The sequence below is a fragment of the Bufo bufo genome, chromosome 6, assembly GCF_905171765.1.
Source record: "Bufo bufo chromosome 6, aBufBuf1.1, whole genome shotgun sequence".
Lineage (NCBI taxonomy): Eukaryota > Metazoa > Chordata > Amphibia > Anura > Bufonidae > Bufo > Bufo bufo.
In genome coordinates, this window is record NC_053394.1 from 205,857,823 (window position 1) to 205,881,966 (window position 24,144).

General features: G+C 43.3%; 1 protein-coding gene across 4 annotated transcripts in view; it reads left to right on the plus strand.

Moving 5' to 3' along the window:
* Nucleotides 1–24,144, plus strand: part of KAT6B (lysine acetyltransferase 6B) — a 373,094-nt gene that overhangs the window by 306,050 nt on the left and 42,900 nt on the right. For all 4 annotated transcript variants that reach the window (XM_040435104.1, XM_040435105.1, XM_040435107.1 and 1 more), the window contains 2 exons: nucleotides 17,061–17,292; nucleotides 20,865–21,024. In XM_040435104.1, the coding sequence (XP_040291038.1) occupies nucleotides 17,061–17,292; nucleotides 20,865–21,024 (392 nt within the window). The remainder of the gene's footprint in view (nucleotides 1–17,060; nucleotides 17,293–20,864; nucleotides 21,025–24,144) is intronic.

The window sequence follows — 24,144 nt, forward strand, 5'->3', positions numbered from 1 at the left end:
CAACTTGCCTCCGTGTTCTTGTGTCAGTACACCCACCAGTGGCTTCTCTAGCTTTCAAATTTTGGGGGGGCACACTGGGGGCCAGGACAAAAGTAGGGGGGGCAGCTATAACAACGATACATTTACACAAGTATGCTTAGAAATGCTGCAATACTTTGCCCAATACCTAAAACCGCAACAGGGAAGAAAAGTCCAGCTGTCTGTGGATGACACTTTTATAGAGGGGGATCTGTGGATGACACTGCTATGGGGGGGATCTGTGGATGCCACGTACCGTATATAGCATCTTATGCTATATGTGTCATCCACAGATCCACCCCATGACAGTGTCATCCCCATTTCCCCCTCCATAACAGTGTCATCCACAGATCTCCCTCCCCGCCTCTCACAGGAGTGTACATATATAAAATAAACATATTTTACATGAACAATTACTTGGCTTGGCCCTTGGGGATCTCGGACGTCACTTCAACACTTTGGCCGGGGGCTCGGCGGAGCTGATGTTGTGTTTTATACTAATGAGAAAGATTTCATAATAAGGATTTGGAGAAGGGGCAGAGGGATAGTAGAGCAGAGAGAGGCTGGTGCTGCTACTAGGGGGTCATACCATGGGGGAGTAATAAAGCCCACCATAATGCCCCCCAGTAGAAATAATTCTCCTTATAATGTGCAAAACATACCCCCTTATGCCCCCAGTTGAGCTAATGTCCCCCATAATGTGCCAGTATAAAAAAAAACTATATAGTGCCCCAGTAAATGCCTCCATAGTGCTCCTCTCCCCCCTTCCTGCTAGTGCCCCCCATAATGTACCAGTATAAAATGCCCTATATATCGTGCCCCAGTAGATGCCCTCAGTGTCCCCCATAATTTGCAAGTATAAAATACCCCTTCTTAGTGCCCCCCGTAGATGACTCCATAGTACTCCTGTCTCCCCTTCTCCATAGTACCCACCATAATGTGTCCCAGTATAAAATGCTACTGTACAGAGCCCCCCATATAAAACACCCCTCGTTTGTGGCCTCAGTAGATGCCGCTATAGTGCCCACCAATAATGTGCCAGTAATAAGTGCCCTCAATAACGTGCCACTGCCAGTAACAAGAGCCCCCCAATGTGCCAGTAATAAGCCCCATCACGTGCCAGTAACAAGAGCCCCCATCACGTGCCAGTAATAAGCCCCCCATCACGTGCCAGTAATAAGCCCCCATCACGTGCCAGTAATAAGCCCCCCATCACGTGCCAGTAATAAGCCCCCCATCACGTGCCAGTAATAAGCCCCCCATCACGTGCCAGTAATAAGCCCCCCATCACGTGCCAGTAATAAGCCCCCCATCACGTGCCAGTAATAAGCCCCCCATCACGTGCCAGTAATAAGCCCCCCATCACGTGCCAGTAATAAGCCCCCCAATGTGCCAGTAATAAGCCCCCCATTACGTGCTAGTAATAAGCCCCCCCATTACGTGCCAGTAATAAGCCCCCCCATCACGTGCCAGTATTAAGCCCCCCCATCATGTGCCAGTATTAAGCCCCCCCATCATGTGCCAGTATTAAGTCCCCCCATCATCATGTGCCAGTATTAAGTCCCCCCCATCATCATGTGCCAGTATTAAGTCCCCCATCATCATGTGCCAGTATTAAGCCCCCCCATCATGTGCCAGTATTAAGTCCCCCCCATCATCATGTGCCAGTATTAAGTCCCCCCCATCATCATGTGCCAGTATTAAGTCCCCATAATGTGCCAGTAACACTATTGTAAAAAAACAAACAAAAAAAACCACTTATACTTACCTCAGTGTCAGCGATGCGATGCAGACTCTTTCTGTGTCCCGCGCTGTAAGGCTCAGGCGGCGCGATGACGTCATCGCGCCGCCTGCGGCGGCCTCTGATAGGCTGCAGGCACTAGGCCGGCAGCCTATCAGAGGAAGGGGAAGGGACACGCCTCTCCCTCCCCCAGTGGCGTAGCGTGGGTTGCCAGCACCCGGGGCAAGCCAAAAATTGCGCCCCCCCCCCTACAGGCACTCCCCTTTTAACAGATACTGTAGTAGATCACCTGCAGTCCTATGTAATACCACAGATAACACAGTGATAACTCTGAGTACAGATAATGTAGTAGATGGGTGTGAGGCCCCAGAATTCAGAACACACACAGTGTGACCTGAAGTCTGGGGCCAGGATGCGGCAGGGTCGGCCATATTCTCAATCTCCTCCCCCAACCCTACCGTGAAACAGATATGTGCATGGACATTATTATTACAGTATAATATCGCCCCATACCTGTTACATCCAGTGACGTCTCCTGTGATGTAGACTCTCCTCGACGTCTTCATTCAGAGATAAGACCGCCATGATACTTTCTTTCAGCCGCTTCTCGTCTCTGCAGAGTTTCACCGAATTTTATTTAGGTTCCTCACTTTACTCTCATCCTCTCCTTCCTGGTGTCTCAACACTGTCATCCTGCTGCCCCCCAATACTGTGCTAGAGCCAGACAGATAGTCCCCCATTCCTCATAATATTATTTCCCCTGTATATTATAATGTCCCCCTCTTTGTTATTAATATAATGTCCCCCTCTTTGTTATTAATATAATGTCCCCGCTTTATTATTAATATAATGTCCCCGCTTTATTATTAATATAATGTCCCCCTCTTTGTTATTAAAGAGGGGGCCATTATATTAATAATAAAGAGGGGGTCATTACATTAATAATAAAGAGGGGCCATTATATTAATAATAAAGAGGGGGTCATTACATTAATAATAAAGAGGGGGCCATTACATTAATAATAAAGAGGGGGCCATTATATTAATAATAAAGAGGGGGACATTACATTAATACTAATGTATTGGCCCCCTATTTATTATTAATATAATGTCCCCCTCTTTGTTATTAATATAATGGCCGCCTCTCCCCTCCTCTCACCTAATTACACAGGGTGGGACTCTGCACTCAGGGACTGTCACTCACTCTGGGTCGCTTGAATCACTGCCTGGAGTCTGGACTTCAGTTCTTCATCTTCATTCTTGCTCCGGCTACTGGGCTGGCTCTGCACTCACTGCCTTTCCTGCCTGGAAGGTGGGCGGAGCCTATCGGGAACTGCCGTGCATGCCCCGCCCCCTCTCCCCTCCTCACTCTGCTCTGCAGCCGGACTCTGTGTGAAGACGCTGGCGGCTCACTTCATTTTAGATGGGGGGGGCACAGCATGATGTAGGGGGGGCCGTGGCCCCCTCTGGCCCCCCCCCCTGGCGACGCCACTGACACCCACCATGGTTTTACAATTTTGGCGTGCAAATATGTGGAAGGGCATATTATAGTCAGGGAGGCCCAGCCCTGGACTCGACATGAGCGAACATTTCAGATAATCAAATGCATTGTAAATTTCAGAAGACCATTTAATCAAATCTGGATTTTCTTCCAGAGTAGCTTGCCTCAAAACATTGTCATAATAGGAGCAATCAGGAATCCATAGTTTACAGTAGTTTATCATCCCAAGATAACATTTCTTTCTTGGTGTGCGGGGCGACCAGGCCCGCAATAGACTGGACTCTTTCTGTGCTGATTCTCCTTTCACCTTTTGTGAGGACAAAGCCCAAGTATTCAACCTGCATTTTACACCATTGCATTTTCTTAAGTGCCACTTTGTGACCACATCCTGACAACCATTGTAACAGTGATAAACCATCCTGAATGCTGGCCTCCGCTGACATGCTACACAGTAACAAATCATCGACATATTGCAGCAGCACAGAACCTTGGGGGGGTTCCATGGTTCTAATGTGGCTTGGAGGACTATGCTGTACACTAGTCAGCATGTTATTGACGTGTTCTCTTATTCTAACTCTTAGTTCTCTTTTAGTTCGCCCCACATACGTTTTACCACATGGGCACTTGATGAAATAGATGACTCCCTTGGTGTGGCAGGTAATGTAATCTTTTATCGTGTATTTTTCTTGTGGGGTTAGAATAAGAGAACACGTCAATAACATCAATAAGAAATCAGAGAATCACCCATTATCACGTCACTACACAGAATTTCACCAGGGAAAATTTTTAGGATCTTGCTTTGGGGGCATAGAAAGAGGGAAGCAAGACAGGAGGGGAGGCGACTACATTAAAATTATGTCCAGGACCGAGAGCAAGTGGATTTTTAGATGCAACAGCCTAGCCCCTAATGGACTAAACCAGGAAATAGAACTGTTTGCTTTTCATTAATAAATAACCACCAACAAACATATATAAAAAATAAATAACATACTGTTGGTGCTCTACAAATTTTGCATAAAAACCAAAAGAAATTGCAGCCGTTGTTCCTCACTACCATTTAGCAATGAATATTGCACTAATAATCATATAAATAAACGTATAACAGATTATTGACACAATCCATGAGGAAACCAATTGCAACAAGCATATCCATTACAGATTGATAAACCGGCACCTCTTTCACTCGAAAAACAGTGTTTATCCGTTGCCATGGGAAACCAGACGAGCTATTTAACCCTCCAAAGCACAACAGGCAGACTGACCCTGACGAAGGAGCCCGCTTTGGCTCCGAAACGCGTAGGTTACAGTCTTTTGTCCCACGGAGGCCACCATACTCGTATCAGGTGACGTCACCGCCAGCGGTTTCCCGGGTAACGAACCAAGCTCCCTCGCGACGCGCGTGCTTCCGGCCGGGGCCGCGCTGCTGCTGACAGGAGAGCAAGAAGAACGCCGGGACTTGAAAGAATACCAACATCCCCACAGAAACAACAAGAAGAACGCAGAACGAACAACATAATAGAATACCGACATAAGGAACTTCTTGGAGAAAGAATAAACAAGGTACCCAGGATAGCGATTATACCAGTATTCACCAGTCACTTGCCGCCTTATTCCCAGTGTCAATACCTTTATATTACACACTGCCCGCTCACTCTTAGCCGTTGATTATACATCCTGACCCACCACGATAGTTATCCACACCTTAACACAACCTATTCGTGCAGCAAAATCACCTGACTACTCAGATTGGCACCAAGCATAGTGCCAACTTTATAGGACTAGCTGAATTTGATTGTGTACCAGCGCTTATGTCTTATATCCCCTACGGGTGATATACCTACTCCAAAGTGCAAAATATGGTTTTTGCAGGCCTGAATAAACAGACATGGATTTTAGGTGCCATGTCGCATTTAAAAAATTCCTGAGATCCCCAGTAATAAAAAAAAATTAAAAAACAAGGAGTGACCCCTTTTTGGAAAGTGTACCCCTGTACAAACATTTTAAGGGGTGGGAAGGGCACGGTTGTCTCACCGAAAAAAAAATGTTCTGGTTATTGGAAAGTGGATATGCAAGCGAAGTGGGCTAAATCAGAGATATAAAGTGGAAATATTACAGGGAGCATAAAGGATGAAATTAAATTAATACTCCATGGATGTGTGGTATATTTTAAAACACTCCTTCATGCACAGGCCAGCTTTTTCAGGGCAGGTTTCGCCGTGGTAAATGGTGTCCTTCCTAATACCCCTTTTTGAACACACTCCGCATCTTTTTTGGGTCCTTCCCTTTCTTGCTGTCTGGGGGACTTCAGCTGGGAAATGTTGTCCTGATACAACACGGCCACTGTGACTTAAAGAAGTACTGTGTCCCTCTTCTGCTTGGTTTGGAAGAATTAGGGCCTTGATCACTACTTCTTAAAAGTGAGGAAATGTTCCTGTGTGTCCTCTAGACTTATATAGCACATACGCGTTGTACATTGCCATCTGTACAATGCGTACGGCCAGCTTTTTGAACCACACTTTTGTTTTTCGTGTGGCACTGTAGGGCTTCAGAACTTGATCTGAAAGATCAACTCCTCCCATGGGCCTGTTGTAGTCCAGAATGCAGTCTGGTTTGGGGACAGTGGTAGTGGTACCACGTACAGCGGCAGAGGAGCTGGCGTTACTGTGAATGGTGGTCAGTACAAGGACGTCATGGAGGAGAGCCCTGCTTTCACCCTCTCTAAGCGGTTGCCCTACCAGGGATCTAGGGAGGCCTCTCAGATTTTTACATACTGTGCTGCAAGCCACAGTACCTCTGGCAGTTAGGGACAGGAATAGGGGTATGCTGGTATAATAGTTATCCACATAGAGGTGGTAACCCTTATCCAGCAGTGGGTGCAGTAAGTCCCACACTATCTTCCTACTAACTCCTAGGACGGTGGGGGGGGGGGGGATTCAGGGGGTTCATTACGGAGTCTACCCCTTCATAATACCGAAACCTATAGGTGTACCCGGAGGTACTCTCACAGAGTTTATAAATTTTTATGCCATATCTTGCTCGCTTGCTGGGCAGGTACTGGCAGAATCTTACCCTCCCCTTGAAATGTACCAGAGACTCATCTATGCAGATATTTTGTTCTGGGGTGTACACTTCAGCAAACTTGGTGCTGAAGTGGTCAAGGATGGGCCTAATTCTAAAAAGCCGATCAAATGTTCGGTCATTTTGAGGCGGACACTGTGCATTATCGTTGTAATGCAAAAACTTCTGAATCTACTCGAATCTATTCCAGGCCATGGAATTACTGAATATTGGAGTGTGGTACAAGACATCCGCACTCCAATTCTGTCTAATTTCATATGCAGCAGAAGCTCCCAGAAGATTTTCTTTTCTGCTGCTGTAACTGGGGTCCAACCTGTAACTTGGGCCACGATAAAATTTACTAAATCTTTACTGAAAAAGATTTTGTAAAAATCAATGTCTGTGAACCCCGTGCAGTCAATTTGGATTCCAGAGTTTCCCACAAACTCTGGAATTTGGGGCTGATAATTATCAGGGGGTGGTGTGCATATGGGGTCACTCTGGGGTGCTGCCTCCACTGCTACCCTGGGGCGCCTTCTAGAGGGTCCCTCATCAGCGGATGATCATGATGATGAGGGGGTAGAGGAAAGTGGCATCCTCTTCTCCCTTGCTAGCAGTCTCCGTATCGGAGGCAAGAACACTCGTTGGGATGGACGGGACATTTTTATTTTATTGAGGTGTGAAATGTGTAAAACTTTATTTATTGTGAGGGGTGTGTATGAAGTGTTTTCACACGTGAAGGGGCTTTTAATTGTAATAAATTTAAATTTAGAAGAAAAGTTGTAAAAAAAAAAAGTCTTTGCAGCACAAAAAAGTATTTTCTGCAAAAAACAAAACAATCAGCGATCAGTAATGGACAGGGACGGAGGGTGGTTTAGGGATCTGGAACAGCTGCAAATAAAAAAAATAGAAAATCTGTGCAGCTATTCCAGATGTTGTTCTTCTTTTCAGCAGGAAAGGGGTTAAAACGCTAGTCCCAGCAAGCCACAATCAGCACAGAACCTCTCTGCATGCAGTCACCAGCTAGAATGGCTGCATGCAGGGATGTTCTGCCTCTTCCTGTGCAGCTATAGTGCTGCCATTGGGGGGGGGGGGGGTGTCCCTGCTTAGTCTCCCTGCTTAGTCTCCCTGCTTAGTCTCCCTCTATCCAATCAGTGCTGCCATTTTCAGACTGTGCAGGTACACCCCCCCAACTTGTTACCTCCCCTCTGTACCCTTACTGCAGACTGCTAGCAATTATTCATAACTTCTAGTAGAAATAATAAAGGAATGGCACAACATACAGTATTATCAGTAGGTGAGAAAGCTGTTCACTATTAGATGAGAAAGAATCAAAAATTGTGATTCCTCAGTAGTTGATAATTGCTAATTGAAAGGTATCAATCTATCTATTTTTTTTGCTGTTTAACACTGTACAAAAATATTTTTTGTTTACTATTTACTGTTAAAAAGAAGGATTTAACTCTATTTATTACTATTTTATTACAATGTCTGTAGCCAGCGTAACATGCCATTTCTGTGATCTCCTGAGAAAGGAATCTGCGTTGTGTGTGTGAGATCTCACCCTAGTAATTGAGGCCTTTCTTCCCCACCTCCCCTCTCCTGTCTTGGCTGGGCTGTCAGGGTTCCTAGTGTCGGCTAGTCTAGGCAGCTGTATGCATGAGCTGTGGCTCTTTTATCTGTCTGCAGAGTGTGTCGGAGATTGTGAACCACAGCAGTTTTATAGGAAAACCCAGAAGTAAAATTGAGGCAATGCGATTCTCTTTGGAAAAATTCGAAATGAAAATGAGCCTGCACCACTGCTATTCATTATGATTTGGCTTGTGCTGCTTGGATTAAGTATTGTGCTTCTTCTGGTATCTGAAGGTTTATTAGAGAGCTTGTGAAGGTGTGTAATGAGTGGCTCGAGGTAATTACAGGGAGTGGGATAGCTTTGCCCTCTGGTATTTTTGTATCCCCTCTAAGTGTCTCTTACACTGACATCCTGGAGCATTTTCTCTTTATCCCCACCTTTTGTTTCCCTTGTTCTTGCTGAACGTGTAGTTTTCCCTTCATAGCATATAACATGCAGAGTGGGTATAACTAGATTGTGCCATGTTGTGCTATACTAATGTGTGTGTATATGACAGTAGCGTAAAGAATATGCAGTAAGCAGCAGAGTGGTTTTCTTGTGAATGTTAATGGCTGTTGAAGTGTTAATCTGCATTATTTCACTGCCAGCTTTATGATGGTTGAATAATAATAATAATCTTTATTTATGCAGCACCAAAATATTCTGCAGCACTTTGCAATTTACAATTTTGTACAACAATTCATACATTAAGAGTGAGAGACCTGCTTGTGAAAGATTACAATCTATGAGAAGATGGGAGTGATACATGGGCCATAATGGCCTGTATTGTATAATGGTCCAGCCGTCTTTTATATAGTTTAGGAAAGTACATATAAGGCGGCATGAGCCGACACCAGTCAATACAAATATTAAAAGGGTTTTCCCAGACTTTAAGGCCCATTTCACATGACCGTGATGGATTAGGTCCAGATACTTTCAGGATGCGTTCAGTGAAACTCGCACCATTTTGCAAGCAAGTTCAGTCAGTATTGTCTGCAATTGTGTTCAGTTTTTTTCTGCGCGAGTGCAATGCGTTTTGATACGATTTTCACACGTGTGATAAAAAACTGAAGGTTTACAAACAACATCTCCTAGCAACCATCAGTGAAAAACACATTGCATCCGGATGCAATGCGTTTTTCACTGAAGCCCCATTCACTTCTATGGGGCCAGGGCTGCTTGAAAAACGCAGAATATAGAACATGCTGCATTTTTCACGCTACACAGATCTGATGCTCATGTACACAGACCCATTGAAATGAAAGGGTCAAGATTCAGTGCAGGTGCTATGCGCGGAAACCTCAGTAGTGTGAAAGGGGCCTAATACTGATGACCTATCCTCAAGATAGGTAATCAGTATCTGATCATGGAACTACACCCAATCAGCTGTTTGAGAATGCACCAGCACTCCTGTGAGTGTTGTAGCCTTCTCGGCGCTTACCAAGCACAGTGCCTTACATTGTATAGCGGCTGTGCTTGATATCGATCACAGCCCCATTCACTTCTATGGGGCTACTGCGAGCCCTGCTGCCTTCTCAAACAGCTGATTGGCCAGGAGTCCCGTGTGTCGGACCCCCACCGATTAGATACTGATGACCTATCCTGAGAATAGGTTATGAGTAGGGATGAGTGAATCAACTTCGGATGAAACATCCGAAGTCGATTTGCATAAAACTTTGTTCTACTACTGTACGGAGCAGGAGCCCAGTACTGTATTAGAATGTATTGGTTCCGATGAGCCGAAGTTATTGCTTTGTGAGGTCTCGCGAGACTTCGCGCAATAACTTCATAAATTAATTTGTACTGTAAAAAACCATTTCCCGAACTCTGGTTTGGTTCCAAGGTACCACTTGGAACCGAACCTGAGTTCGGGAAATGTTTTTTTACAGTACAAATTAATTTATGAAGTTATTGGCCGAAGTCTCGCAAAACTTCGCAAAGCAATAACTTCGGCTCATTGGAGCCAATACATTCTAATACTGCACGGTGCTCCTGCTCCGTACAATATTAGAACAAAGTTTTATGTGAATCGACTACGGATGTTTCATCCGAAGTCGATTCGCTCATCCCTAGTTATGAGTATTGAAGTCTCTGAAAAACCCTTTAAGTGCACTGGAGTATATGGAGTATCAGGGCCATGGTTGGATGAGGGATACAGATTATAGGGGATAATATAGAAGGGGCAGAAAAGAGTTACGTTAGGGAATGTCATAGGCCTGCCTAAAGAGATGTGTTTTTAGGACTCACTTTATACTGTGGATGTTGGGAATCAATTTGATTGTCCAGGGCAGTGCATTCCAGAGAAGTTGTGAAGCACGGAAAAAGCCTTGTAGATGGGAGTGGGAAGTTCAGATTATAGGGGATGTCATTCGGAGATCTTTGGCAGAGCGAGGAGGTAGGATGGTAGACAGAGATTAGCGAGGAGATATAAGGCAGTGCAGCACTGTGGAGAGCTTTGTTGGTGAGAGTGAGGAGTTTAAATTGTATTGTATATTTAATGGACAACCAGTGCAGTGACTGGCACAGGGTTTGATAGAGAGATGAGCCGGGTGGCTGCATTCAGGCTGGAAAAGACCAATCAGTAGTGCAGTAGTCCAGAATGAATCAGGGCAACAATTAGAGTTTTGGCTGTCTCCATAGTGAGAAATTGGTGGATTCTAGAGATGTTTTTGTGGTGCAGATGACAGGAGCGTTCAAGGTACTGCATTGGGGGGGGGGGGGGGGCGGTGGCGGTCGGTGAAGGAAAAGCCTAATGCCTCATTCACACGTCAGTGTTTTGGTCAGGTGATTTCCATCAATGATTGTGAGCCCAAACCAGGTGCGGGTCTAAATACAGAACAGGTGCAGATCTTTACCTTTATACCTTATGTCTGTGGAGGCTCCAATCCTGGTTTTGGCTCACAAGCACTGATGGAAATCAATGACCAAAACATGTGAATGAGGCTTAAGTCTTACAAAATCTAAGACAGTGGGCCTGCAGCCTAGGAGTTATGGTTGTGTCTCCCTCTGAAATTGAAATATCACATTTAGGTAGGTTAGTAGACGACAAACCGTTTTTTTAAATATTTCATTTCAGAAATAGAAAGTACATGATGTTAGAAACAGTGGACAATCACTGGTATTTTGTAGTATTGCAGAGGTGAAATCTATACTCGAGTATCATCGGCATAGAGATGGTATTGAAAGCCAAATATGCTGATGGTTTGTCCAGATGGGGCAGTGTACAGATAAAACAGAAAAGCACCAAGGACTGAACCCTGAGAAACCCCAATCAAAGTTTTTGACTCAGGCAGCCACAAATTATAGATCGGGTGACCATGCGTCCTCTTTTTCCCAGACATGCCCTCTTTCTGGGACCTAAAAAAAAATTGTCCAGCTGTGATTTATAAATTACCAAAAATGTCTGGGATTTTCAAAAGGAAGGAGGGGGTGGGTGTCGACGCCGCAGGGCGGGCAGTATAATCTTTTACAGTGTAAGAGCTGAAGGACCTGTGATGACATCACAGTCATGTGATTTGTGCAGGAGGGGCCGGAGCTGAGCAGTGGAGAGAAGTGGTAAGGACCTGTAATGATATCACGATCATGTGATCAGTGCAGGCGGAGGTGGAGTTCAGCAGTGGAGAAGTGGTGGGCCCTTGGAAGTTGTAGGCCTCGCCTCTTATATTTGCCCTCTGAATTGTCCTCTGATATCCCATAATAAAAGAATGTACATGCTGGGAGCTTTAGTCCTCTCCTCTCTAAATTGTCCTCTGATATCCCATAATGGTCTGGACATGCTGGGAGTTGTAGTTCTCTCCTTTTATACCTAATCTCTGTAGTGTCCTCTGATATCCCATAACTACCTGGACATGCTGGGAGCTGTAGTTCTTTCCTCTTATACCTCCTCCCTGAAATGTCCTCTGACATCACCTAACAAAAACCTGGAAAGGTTGAGAGTAGTAGTTTACTCCTCTTATACCTCATCCCTGTATTGTCCTCTAATATCCCATAATAACAGCTTGGACTAGCTGAGAGTTGTAGTCCTCTCCTCTTGTACCCCATCCCTGTTTTGTAATTTGTTAGGGTCAATGTCTCGCTCCTAACATTATTTAGGCTACTTTCACACTAGCGTTTTTTGCTGGATCCGGCAGGGTTCAGCAAAAATGCTTCCGTTACTGATAATACAACCATTATGAATGTATCCAGTTGTATTATATGTAACATACCCAAGACGGATCAGTCATAAACTCCATTGAAAGTCAATAGGGGACAGATCCGTTTTCTATCGTGTCAAGAGTTAAACTGATCCGTTTTGCTCCGCATCCCATGACGGAAAGAAAACCGCAGCTTGCTGTGGTTTGCTCTCCAGTATAAGAACGCAACCAAACTGAACAGAATGGATTTTGGAGCATTCCGTTGTTCAGTTACGTTTTGTCCCCATTGACAATGAGACCCAATGACTGATCTTAATACCGGAAAATAGAAATGCTAGTGTGAAAGTAGGCTTACCTTGGGTCCCCCCTGCTGGCATCATGACATCCTTATCTCCTGCAGCTGATGAGGGCATGATCATTTTTAAATAAATTGATTCCCTTCCTGACTGTTATATTGGAAAGTAAGTAAAGAAGATAACAGATAACCTGTCTGATTGTGGCATGCAGTTTCTGAGAGTGGGAAAAATATGGGACCTCATGTGCAATATGGAAAATCTTTTCTATCCAGATAGATTACTTTTCCTCCAGTGTAATTGTATACACTGTAATTTTAGTCCACATGTTGGGCTGGATGCATGTTATAAGAAGAGAGGTAGCACTGCATTAGGCCTGTTTCACACTTGCATTGTTAATTCCGGTTTTGAGATCCGTCAGAGGATCCATTTTGATTCCACACATCAGGATGCATCCGTTCCGTTGCAATTGTGTGAAATCAAAACGGAACAAACCGGATCCGTCACTAAATGCATTGAAAGTCAGTGGGTGATGGATTCGGTTTTTTAGGCTCCTAAAAAAAACTGATCTGTCACCATTGACTTACATCGTTTTTAGTGACCCGGTTTGTTTCGATGACCGGACACAAAAACGCAGCTTGCAGAGGTTTTCTGTCAGATCACAAAACAGAATGCTGATGGAACGGAAGAGATCCTGATGCATCCTGAATGGATCTCTCTCCGTTCAGAATGCATTAGGACTAAACAGAACAGTTTTTCTCCAGTTTTGAGATCCTCTGCCGGATCTCAATACCGGAAAACAACAACGCAAGTGTGAAACAGGCCTTAGAAAAAAAATGCTAATGATAAAATAAACAGTGAGTTTTTTTTTAAATGGACAAAAATATTGGAACCCAACTCTTATTCATTCAGTTCAGGTATTTAATGTCCCATTGCCATAAGTATATAAAAATTAGTTTAAAACTGCACTAGGAGCTTCATGCAAGTCTTATATCCAAGTGCAGTGGTATAAAGCACTCTTGATTTTGGAGCAGTGGAAATGTCTTCTGTGGTTTGATGAATTGTGCTTCTCTGTCTGGCAGTCTGATGGACAAGTCTGAATTTGGTGAATACCAGGAGAATGTTACCTGTCTGACTGCATTGTGCTAGTTGTCAATGGAGGACCGATATTTCTGTGGGGTTGGCTAGGCCCCTCTTAGTTCCAGTGAAGTCAAACTTTCTGGATATCAAAACATTTTGACAGTTGTATTCTTCAAAGTTTGGGGAAGGCCCTTTCCTAGCATGATTGTGCCCGAGTGCACAAAGCAAGGTCCATAATAGCATGGTTGGCAGATTTTGGTATGGAAGAATCTGAGTAACCTGCACAGAGCCCTGATGTCAACCCCATCAGGCACTTTTAGGATGAACTAGAACAGGCCCTTTCACCCAGCATCCCTGTCAGACCTCACAAATACTCTTCTAAATAATTGGATAACAATTCCCCCAGACACACTCCAAAATCTTGTAGAAAGCCTTCTCAGAAGAGAATAAGGATTATTGCCTGCAAAGGGAAGACCAGCACTATATTAATGACTTTGGATTTAGAATGTGATGTCATAAAAGCTCCTGTGGGTGTAAGATATAGGTGTCCCAGTAATTTTGCCAGTGCAATGTATACAGTGGATATAAAGAGTCTACACACCCCTGTTAAAATGTCAGGTGTCTGTGATGTAAACAAACTGAAATCTTAGGTAGAGGGAAGAAAAAAATATAAAAAAATCAAGCACCTTTTGATTTTATTACACACAGTCTTTTTGGGTATGAGTCTATCAGCATGGCACATTTTGACTGCAAAAACACTCCAAATCTGTCAGATTGCGAGGGCATCTCCTGTGCACAGCCCTCTACAGATCACCCCACAGATTTTTAATCGGATTCAGGTCTGGGCTCTTGCTGGGCCATTCCAAAACTTTAATCTTCTTTTGGTGAAGCCATTCCTTTGTTGATTTGGATGTATGCTTTGTGTCGCTGTCATGGGTTCTAGCAGAAGCTTGAAGGTTTGGTGCCAATATTGACTGGTATTTGGAACTGTTCATAATTCCCTCTAGCTTAACTAAGGCCCAGTTCCAGCTGAAGAAAAACAGCCCCAAAGCATGATGCTGCCACCACGATGCTTCACTGTGGGTATGGTGTTCTTTTGGTGATGTGCAGTGTTGTTTTTGCACCAAACATATCTTTTAGTGAATTATGGCCAAAAAGTTCAACCTTGGTTTCATCAGACCATAACACCTTTTCCCACATGCTTTTGGGAGACTTCAGATGTGTTTTTGCAAAATGTAGCCTGGCTTGGATGTTTTTCTTCGTAAGAAAAGGCTTTCGTCTTGCCACTCTACCCCATAGCCCAGACATCTGAAGAATATGGGAGATTGTTGTCACATGTACCACACAGCCAGTACTTGCCACATATTCCTGCAGCTCCTTTAATGTTGCTTTAGGCCTCTTGGTAGCCTCCCAGACCAGTTTTCTTCTCGTCTTTTCATCAATTTTGGAGGGACGTCCAGTTCTTGGTAATGTCACTGTTATGCCATATTTTCTCCACTTGATGATGACTGTCTTCACTGTGTTCTATGGTATATCTAATGCCTTGGAAATTCTTTTGTACCCTTCTCCTGACTGATACCTTTTAACAATGAGATCCATCTGATGCTTTGGAAGCTCTCTGTGGACCATGGCTTTTGCTGTGGAATGCGACTAAGAAAATTTCAGGAAAGACCAACTAGAGCAGCAGAACTTTATTTGGGGTTAATCAGAGGCACTTTAAATGATGCCAGGTGTATGCTGACTCCTATTTAACATGGTTTTGAATGTGATTGCTTAATTCTGAACACAGCTACATCCCCAGTTATAAGAGGGTGTGCACACTTATGCAACCACATTATTTTAGTTTTTTTTTTCTTCCCTCCACCTAAAAGATTTCAGTTTGTTTTTCAATTCAGTGGTACAGTTTATAGGTCACATTAAAGGTGGAAAAAGTTCTGAAATGATTTATCTTTGTCTAATTTTTTTACATCACAGAAACCTGACATTTTAACGGGTGTGTAGACTTTTTATATCCACTGTATATGAGTGGGGGGAATTATATGTCCACTGCCTTTCAAGCTATTTCATATGTTAAAGGAGTTGTCTCACTTCAACCAACGGCATTGATCAAGCCACCAAAGGAGGCAGTATGGACTTAGAATACATTAGTAAGACTACGTTCACATGTCTGTTAAGGAGATACGGCTGCCTTCGGCCAGTCAAAAAACGATTGCATGCCACAGTTTTTATTCAGCCGAAACCTGGCACTTATGTTGGAAAGTGGTCGGATCAACACCCGACCTCATTGCACTCAATAGGAATCCAGCGGTGAATTCGAGTATCCGTAGAGTAGTGCGAGATCTGGCATGCTGCTCTGTGTTGGATCACATAACAGAGATGTGAACGAGGCCTAAATGTCTTGTAATAACTTTGTCTACATGATAAATGCCATTTGCTGAAGTGAGACAACCCCTTTAAGGGTCCATTCACACGTCCGTAATTTGGGTCCGCATTCGCTCCGCAATTTGCGGACCCATTCACTTTCAATGGGGCTGGAACGGATTCAAATCCACATTTCCTGGATCCGCATCCGTTTTTTCGGGATCCGCATCCGTTTTTTCGGGATCAGTTTTTTCGGGATCCGCAATTTCGTTCCTGGAAAAAATAGAACATGTCCTATTCTTGTCCGCAATTGCGGACCAGAAAATACATTTTCTATTATAGTGTCTGTGATGTGCGGATCCACAAATTTCGGATCGCACATTGCAGGTGTCCGTGTTTTGCGGATCTGCAATTTGTGGATCCGCAAAACACTTACGGACGTGTGAATGGACCCTAAGGGTCCATTCACACATTCGTTTTTTCTTTCCTGATCTGTTCCGTTTTATGCGGAACAGATCTGGACCAGTTCTGTACCCATTCATTTTCAATGGGTCCTGGAAAAAATCGGACAGCACAATGTGTGCTGTCCGTTCCCGTTGTTCCGTTCCGCATGTCCGAAAAAATATAAAACTTGTCCTATTCTTTTCCGCAAAAATCGGATCCTGGACCAATACAAAGTCAATGGATCCGCAAAAAACGGAAGACATTCGTATGTCATTACGTATGTCATCCGTTTTATGCGGATTCCGTTCCTGGAAATTAAATGGCACCTGAGGTAACCCATAACTAGACTTTTATTAACTTTTTTTTTTTCAATTTTTTTTCAAAGAAATACAAACAACTTTATTTGCTTATTGAAATTTATACATGTTTCTGTTTTTTGCGGATCCGCAAAAAACAGATGACATACGGATGACATACAGAAACATTTTCAGGAACAACGGATCCGCGAAAAACGGACCGAAAATCGGGATATAGAAAAATACTGACGTGTGAATGTAGCCTAACAGTGAGGTAGTGTGTGATTTGAGATTACAGAATATAGTGATGGCACAATGGTAATTGCCATCAGAAAACTTCCAGGGACTTGCATGGGCCAGGGATTGGCACAATCCCAATTAGTTTTCTTATGGGTGGTGTAATTTTTCCTTCAAACAGTGAAATTTAAACTGATATTAATCAGTTATCATGCAGTACTAATTGTGTGGTTTATATGTAAATGTGTTGAGGACTCTGAACGTCTAATATATTGAATCTTTTTATAGGTTACTTGTTATCACGATGTGAGGGGCAAGCAGGCTCTCCTGAGAAACCCTTATCAGACTTAGGACGCCTATCCTATCTGGCTTACTGGAAGAGTGTCGTAATAGATTATTTTTGTACTCATCATGAGAAGCAGATAAGTGTGAAAGGTCTAAGTCAGGCGACAGGAATGTGTCCACATGACATCGCAACTACGCTGCAGCATCTCAACATGATAGACAAAAGAGGAGACAGGTGAGTGACTAGAACACAGATAGTTAAGAATCAGTTTAACCACCTCAGCTCCCCTATCTTAAACCCCCTTAATGACCAGACCACTTTTTACAATTCTGCACTACACTACTTTCACGGTTTATTGCTCGGTCATACAACTTACCACCCAAATGAATTTTACCTCCTTTTCTTCTCACTAATAGAGCTTTCATTTGGTGGTATTTCATTGCTGCTGACATTTTAACTTTTTTTGTTATTAATCGAAATTGACCGAAATTTTTGCAAAAAAATGAAATTTTTCACTTTCTGTTGTAAAATTTTTCAAACAAAACTACATTTCTATATAAATTTTTCTCTAAATTTATTGTTCTACATATCTTTGATAAAAAAAAAATGCAATAAGGGTATATTTATTGGTTTGCGCAAAAGATATAGCGTTTACAACTATGGTACAAAAATGTGAATTTCCGCATTTTGAAGCAGCTCTGACTTTCTGAGCACCTGTCATGTTTCCTGAGGTTCTACAATGCCCAGACAGTAGAAACACCCCACAAATGACCCCATTTCGGAAAGTAGACACCCTAAGGTATTCCATGAGGGGCATGGCGAGTTCATGGAAGTTTTTATTTTTTGTCACAAGTTAGCGGAAAATGATTATTTTCTTTTCTTTTCTTTTTTTCTTACAAAGTCTCATATTTCACTAACTTGTGACAAAAAATAAAATTTTACATGAACTCACCATACCCCTCACGGAATACCTTGGGGTGTCTTCTTTCCAAAATGGGGTCATTTGTGGGGTACTTATACTGCCCTGGCATTTTAGGGGCCCTAAAGCGTGCGAAGAAGTCTGGAATCCAAATGCGGAAAAAATGCCCTGTGAAATCCTAAAGGTACTCATTGGAATTTGGGCCCCTTTGCGCACCAAGGCTGCAAACAAAAGTGTCACACATGTGGTATCGCCGTACTCAGGAGAAGTAGGGCAATGTGTTTTGGGGTATGCTGGGTGAGATAAATATCTCTGTAAAAGACAACTTTTCCCATTTTTTTTTTTTTTATACAAAGTTGTTATTTTACAGAGATATTTTTCTCACCCAGCATGGGTATATGTAAAAAAGACACTTCAAAACACGTTGCCCTACTTCTTCTGAGTACGGCGATACCACATGTGTGACACTTTTTTGCAGCCTAGGTGCGCAAAGGGGCCCAAATTCCAAAGAGTATCTTTACGATTTCACAGGGCATTTTTTACGCATTTGGATTCCAGACTTCTTCTCACGCTTTAGGGCCCCTAAAATGCCAGGGCAGTAAAAATACCCCACAAGTGACCCCATTTTGGAAAGAAGACACCCCAAGGTATTCCGTGAGGGGTATGGCGAGTTCATAGAAGTTATTCTTTTGTTTTGGCACAAGTTAGCGGAAATTGATATTTTTTTGTTTTTTCTCACAAAGTCTCCCTTTCCGCTAACTTGTGACAAAAAGTTAAATCTTTCATGGACTCAATATGCCCCTCAGTGAATACCTTGGGGTGTCTACTTTCTGAAATGGGGTCATTTGTGGGGTGTGTTTACTGTTCTGGCATTTTGGGCGGGGCTAAATTGTGAGCAACCCTGTAAAGCCTAAAGGTACTCGTTGGACTTTCGGCCCCTTTACGCACCTAGGCCGCAAAAAAGTGTCACACGTGGTATCGCCGTACTCAGGAGAAGTAGGGCAATGTGTTTTGGGGTGTATTTTTACATATACCCATGCTGGGTGAGAGAAATATCTCTGTAAATTGACAACTTTGTATAAAAAAATTTAACAAGTTGTCATTTGCAGAGATATTTCTCACACACAGTATGGATATATGTAAAAAATACACCCCAAAACACATTGCCCTACTTCTCCTGAGTACGGAGATGCCAAATGTGTGACACTTTTTTGCAGCCTAGGTGCGCAAAGGGGCCCAAATTCCAATGAGAATCTTTACGATTTCACAGGGCATTTTTTACGCATTTGGATTCCAAACTACTTCTCACGCTTTAGGTCCCCTAAAATGCCAGGGCAGTATAAATACCCCACAAGTGACCCCATTTTGGAAAGAAGACACCCCAAGGTATTCCGTGAGGGGCATGGCGAGTTCCTAGAATATTTTTTTTTTGGCGCAAGTTAGCGGAAAATGATTTTTTATTTTTTTTCCTCTTACAAAGTCTCTTATTCCACTAACTTGTGACAAAAAATAAAATTTTACATGAACTCGCCATGCCCCTTACGAAATACCTTGGGGTGTCTTCTTTCCAAAATGGGGTCACATGTGGGGTATTTATACTGCCCTGGCATTTTAGGGGCCCTAAAGTGTCAGAAGAAGTCTGGAATATAAATGTCTAAAAAATTTTACGCATTTGGATTCCGTGAGGGGTATGGTGAGTTCATGTGAGATTTTATTTTTTGTCACAAGTTAGTTTGAATATGAGACTTTGTAAGAAAAAAAATATATATATATATCAATTTCCGCTAACTTGTGCCAAAAAAAAAAAAATCTTCTATGAACTCGCCATGCCCCTCAAAAATGATCTTAATAGCGCCGCAGCGATTTTACGGTGTTTTTGCAGTGATCATAAAAAAAAAAAAATTCGGCCACTGCGGTGGGGCAGACTGAACGCAAGTGTGCGCACAAGATCAGGCTCGATAGAACATGTCCTATTCTTGTCCGCAATTGCGGACAAGAAAAGGCATTTTCTATATAGTTCTGGAAATGTGCGGATCCGCAAAACACATACGGACGTCTGAGTGGAGCCTTACAGGGGGGTGATCAATGACAGGGGGGTCATCAGGGAGTCTATATGGGATCACCCCCCTGTCATTGATCACCCCCCTGTAAGGCTCCATTCAGACATCCGTATGTGTTTTGCGGATCCGCAAAACACATACGGACGTCTGAATATGGAGCCTTACAGGGGGGTGATCAGGGAGTCTAATATGGGGTGATCAGGGGTTAATAATGGGTTAATAAGTGACAGGGGGGGGTGTAGTGTAGTGGTGTTTGGTGCTACTTACAGAGCTGCCTGTGTCCTCTGGTGGTCGATCCAAGCAAAATGGACCACCAGAGGACCAGGTAGCAGGTATATTAGACGCTGTTAACAAAACAGCATCTAATATACCTTTTTGGGGTTAAAAAAATCGCATCTACAGCCTGCCAGCGAATGATTGCCGCTGGCAGGCTGTAGATCCACTAGTTTACCTCCCGATCCTGTGAACGCGCGCTCCTGTGTGCGCGTGTTCACAGGAAATCTCACGTCTCGCGAGAGGACGCGCCGATGCGTCCAGGAGGAATAACCTGGCCGCCCGCAGGACGCAATCCTGCGTTAGGCGGTCGGGAGGTGGTTAAAGCACTTTTTAATAGCTTTGCCAAGTCCATTTTAGATGGCCAAGGCTGTGTGTGCCTGTTGGTTCTGGTTACTGAACCCATTAACAAATAACTTTGTCCTTTTGACCACACTAGGCAGCAAATTTGACCATGACATCAGGATACGCAGTAGAGTGGGAGTCTTGCACATGATTTTGGTGGTGGGATCTGATGTCTGTTCTCGGTATGTAATATAATTATTTCATTTCAGCTTTGTTATTATCAGACGGGATAAACTTATGGATAATTGCATGGTAAAATTAAAGTCTCAACCTCGGATAAATGAGGTGGATCCAGATTGTCTCAGGTGGACACCAGTCATCTCACCAAATACTGCTGTGTCTGAAGAAGAGCAGGAGGTGGAAAAGGAGGTACACATCTTACTTCATATCTAGTCTTTTTTGCTGCTATTTTCTCATCCTACATAACTTGCATTTAGAATAGTGCTGCGTAGCAACACAGTGGTCCAATATTTGCAGCAAAATTGCTGCATTTCTTCTTCTCACGAGTTACATCTATATTTTCCTATGAGAGAGAAAAAAAAATGCTTGTTAAGGTGGTAATGTTACTTTTTCACATATGGAACAGTGTAGCAAACTATGTGGACTGGAAACATTTTGTGCTCTACTATATTTAAAGGATAACTGTCACATTTCGACCCTAATTTTAATTTTCATATATGTAGTTACTAATAACATGATATTCCCGAATCAATAACTATTAGACTTACTTACCCCATATTTAATAAAATTCAGCCCTTAGCAACCAGTCTACATAAAACTGCAATTTCACTATTCTGTAAGATGGCTGCCACTGCCCTCACCCTGAGGCTAATCCCGCCTGCCCTCACTACCCACAATGCATTGAGCTCCTCTCATGCACTAGCTTCTGCACCTCAACCAATCATTGCTCTCCCCACTTAAACACGCCCTCCTTCTTCTTCTATCACATACACTTTAGGAAGTAGCTGGATTGTAGAGCCTCAATTTAGCTTGGACACAGAAAGCTGGAGCGTGCCTGCTGCAGCCTGGGTCTCTATGAATGAAACCCTGGCTGCTGCATAGTATTTCCTATGGAGCCTAACCTGTAATAGGCTCCATAGGAAATATGCGATTTTCTCATATATTCCAATGCTATTGCATTGGAATGTATGAGAATAGCAATCTAATGATTGCATGTTATAGTTCCCTATGGGAACTATACAAAAGTGTATAAAAAATTTTTTGCAAAATAAATAAATAAAAAAACATATAAAAGTTCAAATCAACCCCCTTTTGCCAAAATGAAAAGAATTTATAAAATACACATCATGGGTGTTGCAATGTGCGAAAACGCCCATACTGTAAAAATATTTTTAAAAAATCCCCATACGGTTAATGGAAAACCAGAAAAAAGTGTCCAAATGGCCGATTCGCCATTTTTGAATGCTTAATTTCCTCAAAAAAAGTTAACTAAAGGGTGATCAAAAAGTCATACACACCCCAGAATAGTATCAATGAAAAGATCAGATTGCGCCGCAAAAAATGAGCCCCCACCCAGCTCCGTACACATAATTACAAAAAAGTTATAGGGGTCAAAATATGGCAACTAAAAAGTTAAAACCAATTTTTTTCCCACTTTTTAATTTTTTTTTGTGCCAGTAAAATGTGCCCCCATAGATGCCCCCCAATCATGTGCCAGTAACAAGAGCCCCCCTCAAATGTGCCAGTAACCAGAGTCCTCCCAAATGTTTGCATTGAACTGTGTATACAGATGGTACAGTATTGTTGTGGCAGGCCAAGGGTCAGCCACGTGATGATCGTTGCCTCATGTTCAGGTGAATGACGTCGACGGAGGAAGATGACAGAAGTCTGAGTATAGTTCAAAACCTTGTCAGGAACCCAACATGAAAGTCTCCTGGACCCTTTATTTATACACAGTTCAAAGGGTGTAACCCCTTAAAGTAAAACATGATTGGTTTACAGACATTTCAATAATGGCTTTTGAATCCATCTATTGATTGGTTAGTATTTTACAAGTTTTGACTTTTACAAAAATGTGTTAACTAATGAGTTTAGTTTTTTTTAGCAAGAGATGCAGATTTCGGTTAGTAGTACATACAAACCTTATCTTAAAGGGAGTCTGTCATCAGCATTTCACTTTTTTTAACCCTTCCCATAGCTCCCTAGCATGCTTACATTTAATAAAAACGTTACCTCTGGCATCAATCCTGGACTTATAGAACCATCAAAAACGATCTTTATAACTTATGCAAATGAGGGCTCGCAAGTGCCCAGGAGCAGCGTTACACTCGTAGGTGCCCTGCTTGCTCAGCCTTTTCATTGCATCCCCCCGCCCCTTCCTACCCTCCACCCGCCCATCCTTTCCCTCTGACCACCTTTCTACTAACTTGTTATTCCGCCGAATTCCCGCGCTTACGCAGTCAGTTCGTCGGCCGGCGCATGTGAACTGCGATGCCCATTCCTTGTATGGCATCACAGTAATTAATGCGCATGCGCCGGCTTCGCGCCGTTAGCCGGCCTATGCGCAATAGTTACTGTGATGCCGTACAAGGAATGGGCATCGCAGTGTGCATGCGCCGGCCGACGGACTGACTGCGCAGGCGCGGGATCTCGGCGGAATAACAAGTTAGTAGAAAGGCGGTCAGAGGGAAAGGATGGGCGGGCGGAGGGTAGGAAGGGGTGGGGGGACGCAATGAAAAGGCTGAGCAAGCAGGGCACCTACGAGTGTAACGCTGCTCCTGGGCACTTGCGAGCCCTCATTTGCATAAGTTATAAAGATCGTGTTTAATGGTTTTATAAGTCCAGGATTGATGCCAGAGGTAACCTTTTTATTAACTGTAAGCATGCTAGGGAGCTATGGGAAGGGTTAAAAAAGTGAAATTCTGATGACAGACTCCCTTTAACACACACAGTTCACTTATGCAGGTTTTTAGCTTATGCTTGTTATAATCGTTAATTTCTAACGATAATTTGTTTTCCCTTAGTCCTAACAGCAGCACAGATGGGGTTAACTGCCCCTGTGGACTGGTAGGACCGGCGGAATTTTAATGAGCCCAAGAACCAATAAACGATCTTCAGCTCCCTGAAAGGGAGGAGATCACCCCCCAGCCCACCGTGTTTTTAACAAGCATAATGTATTTAGGGTGGGATATTTGTGTGCTGCTGTTAGGACTAAGGGAAAACAAATTATCGTTAGAAATTAACGATTCCCTTACGTCCTCAACAGCAGCACAGATGGGGAAATAGCAAGAAGAATCCCCTAGGGAGGGTCCTCATGCCTGGCAGAACTAAGAACAGTCTGCCCAAAAACCGAAAACTCTGCCATCCTAGCATCTATCCTATAATGGGAGATGAAGGTTGACTCAGAGCTCCAGGAGGCCAAGCAACGCAACCAGAGCACTGACTGATGGGCTCTGGGCGCTAAAAAGGAGGAAGCCCCGCCCACTGGGCGGGTTCCTGAAACGAGATCAGCCCCACTCCTTTTTTTTT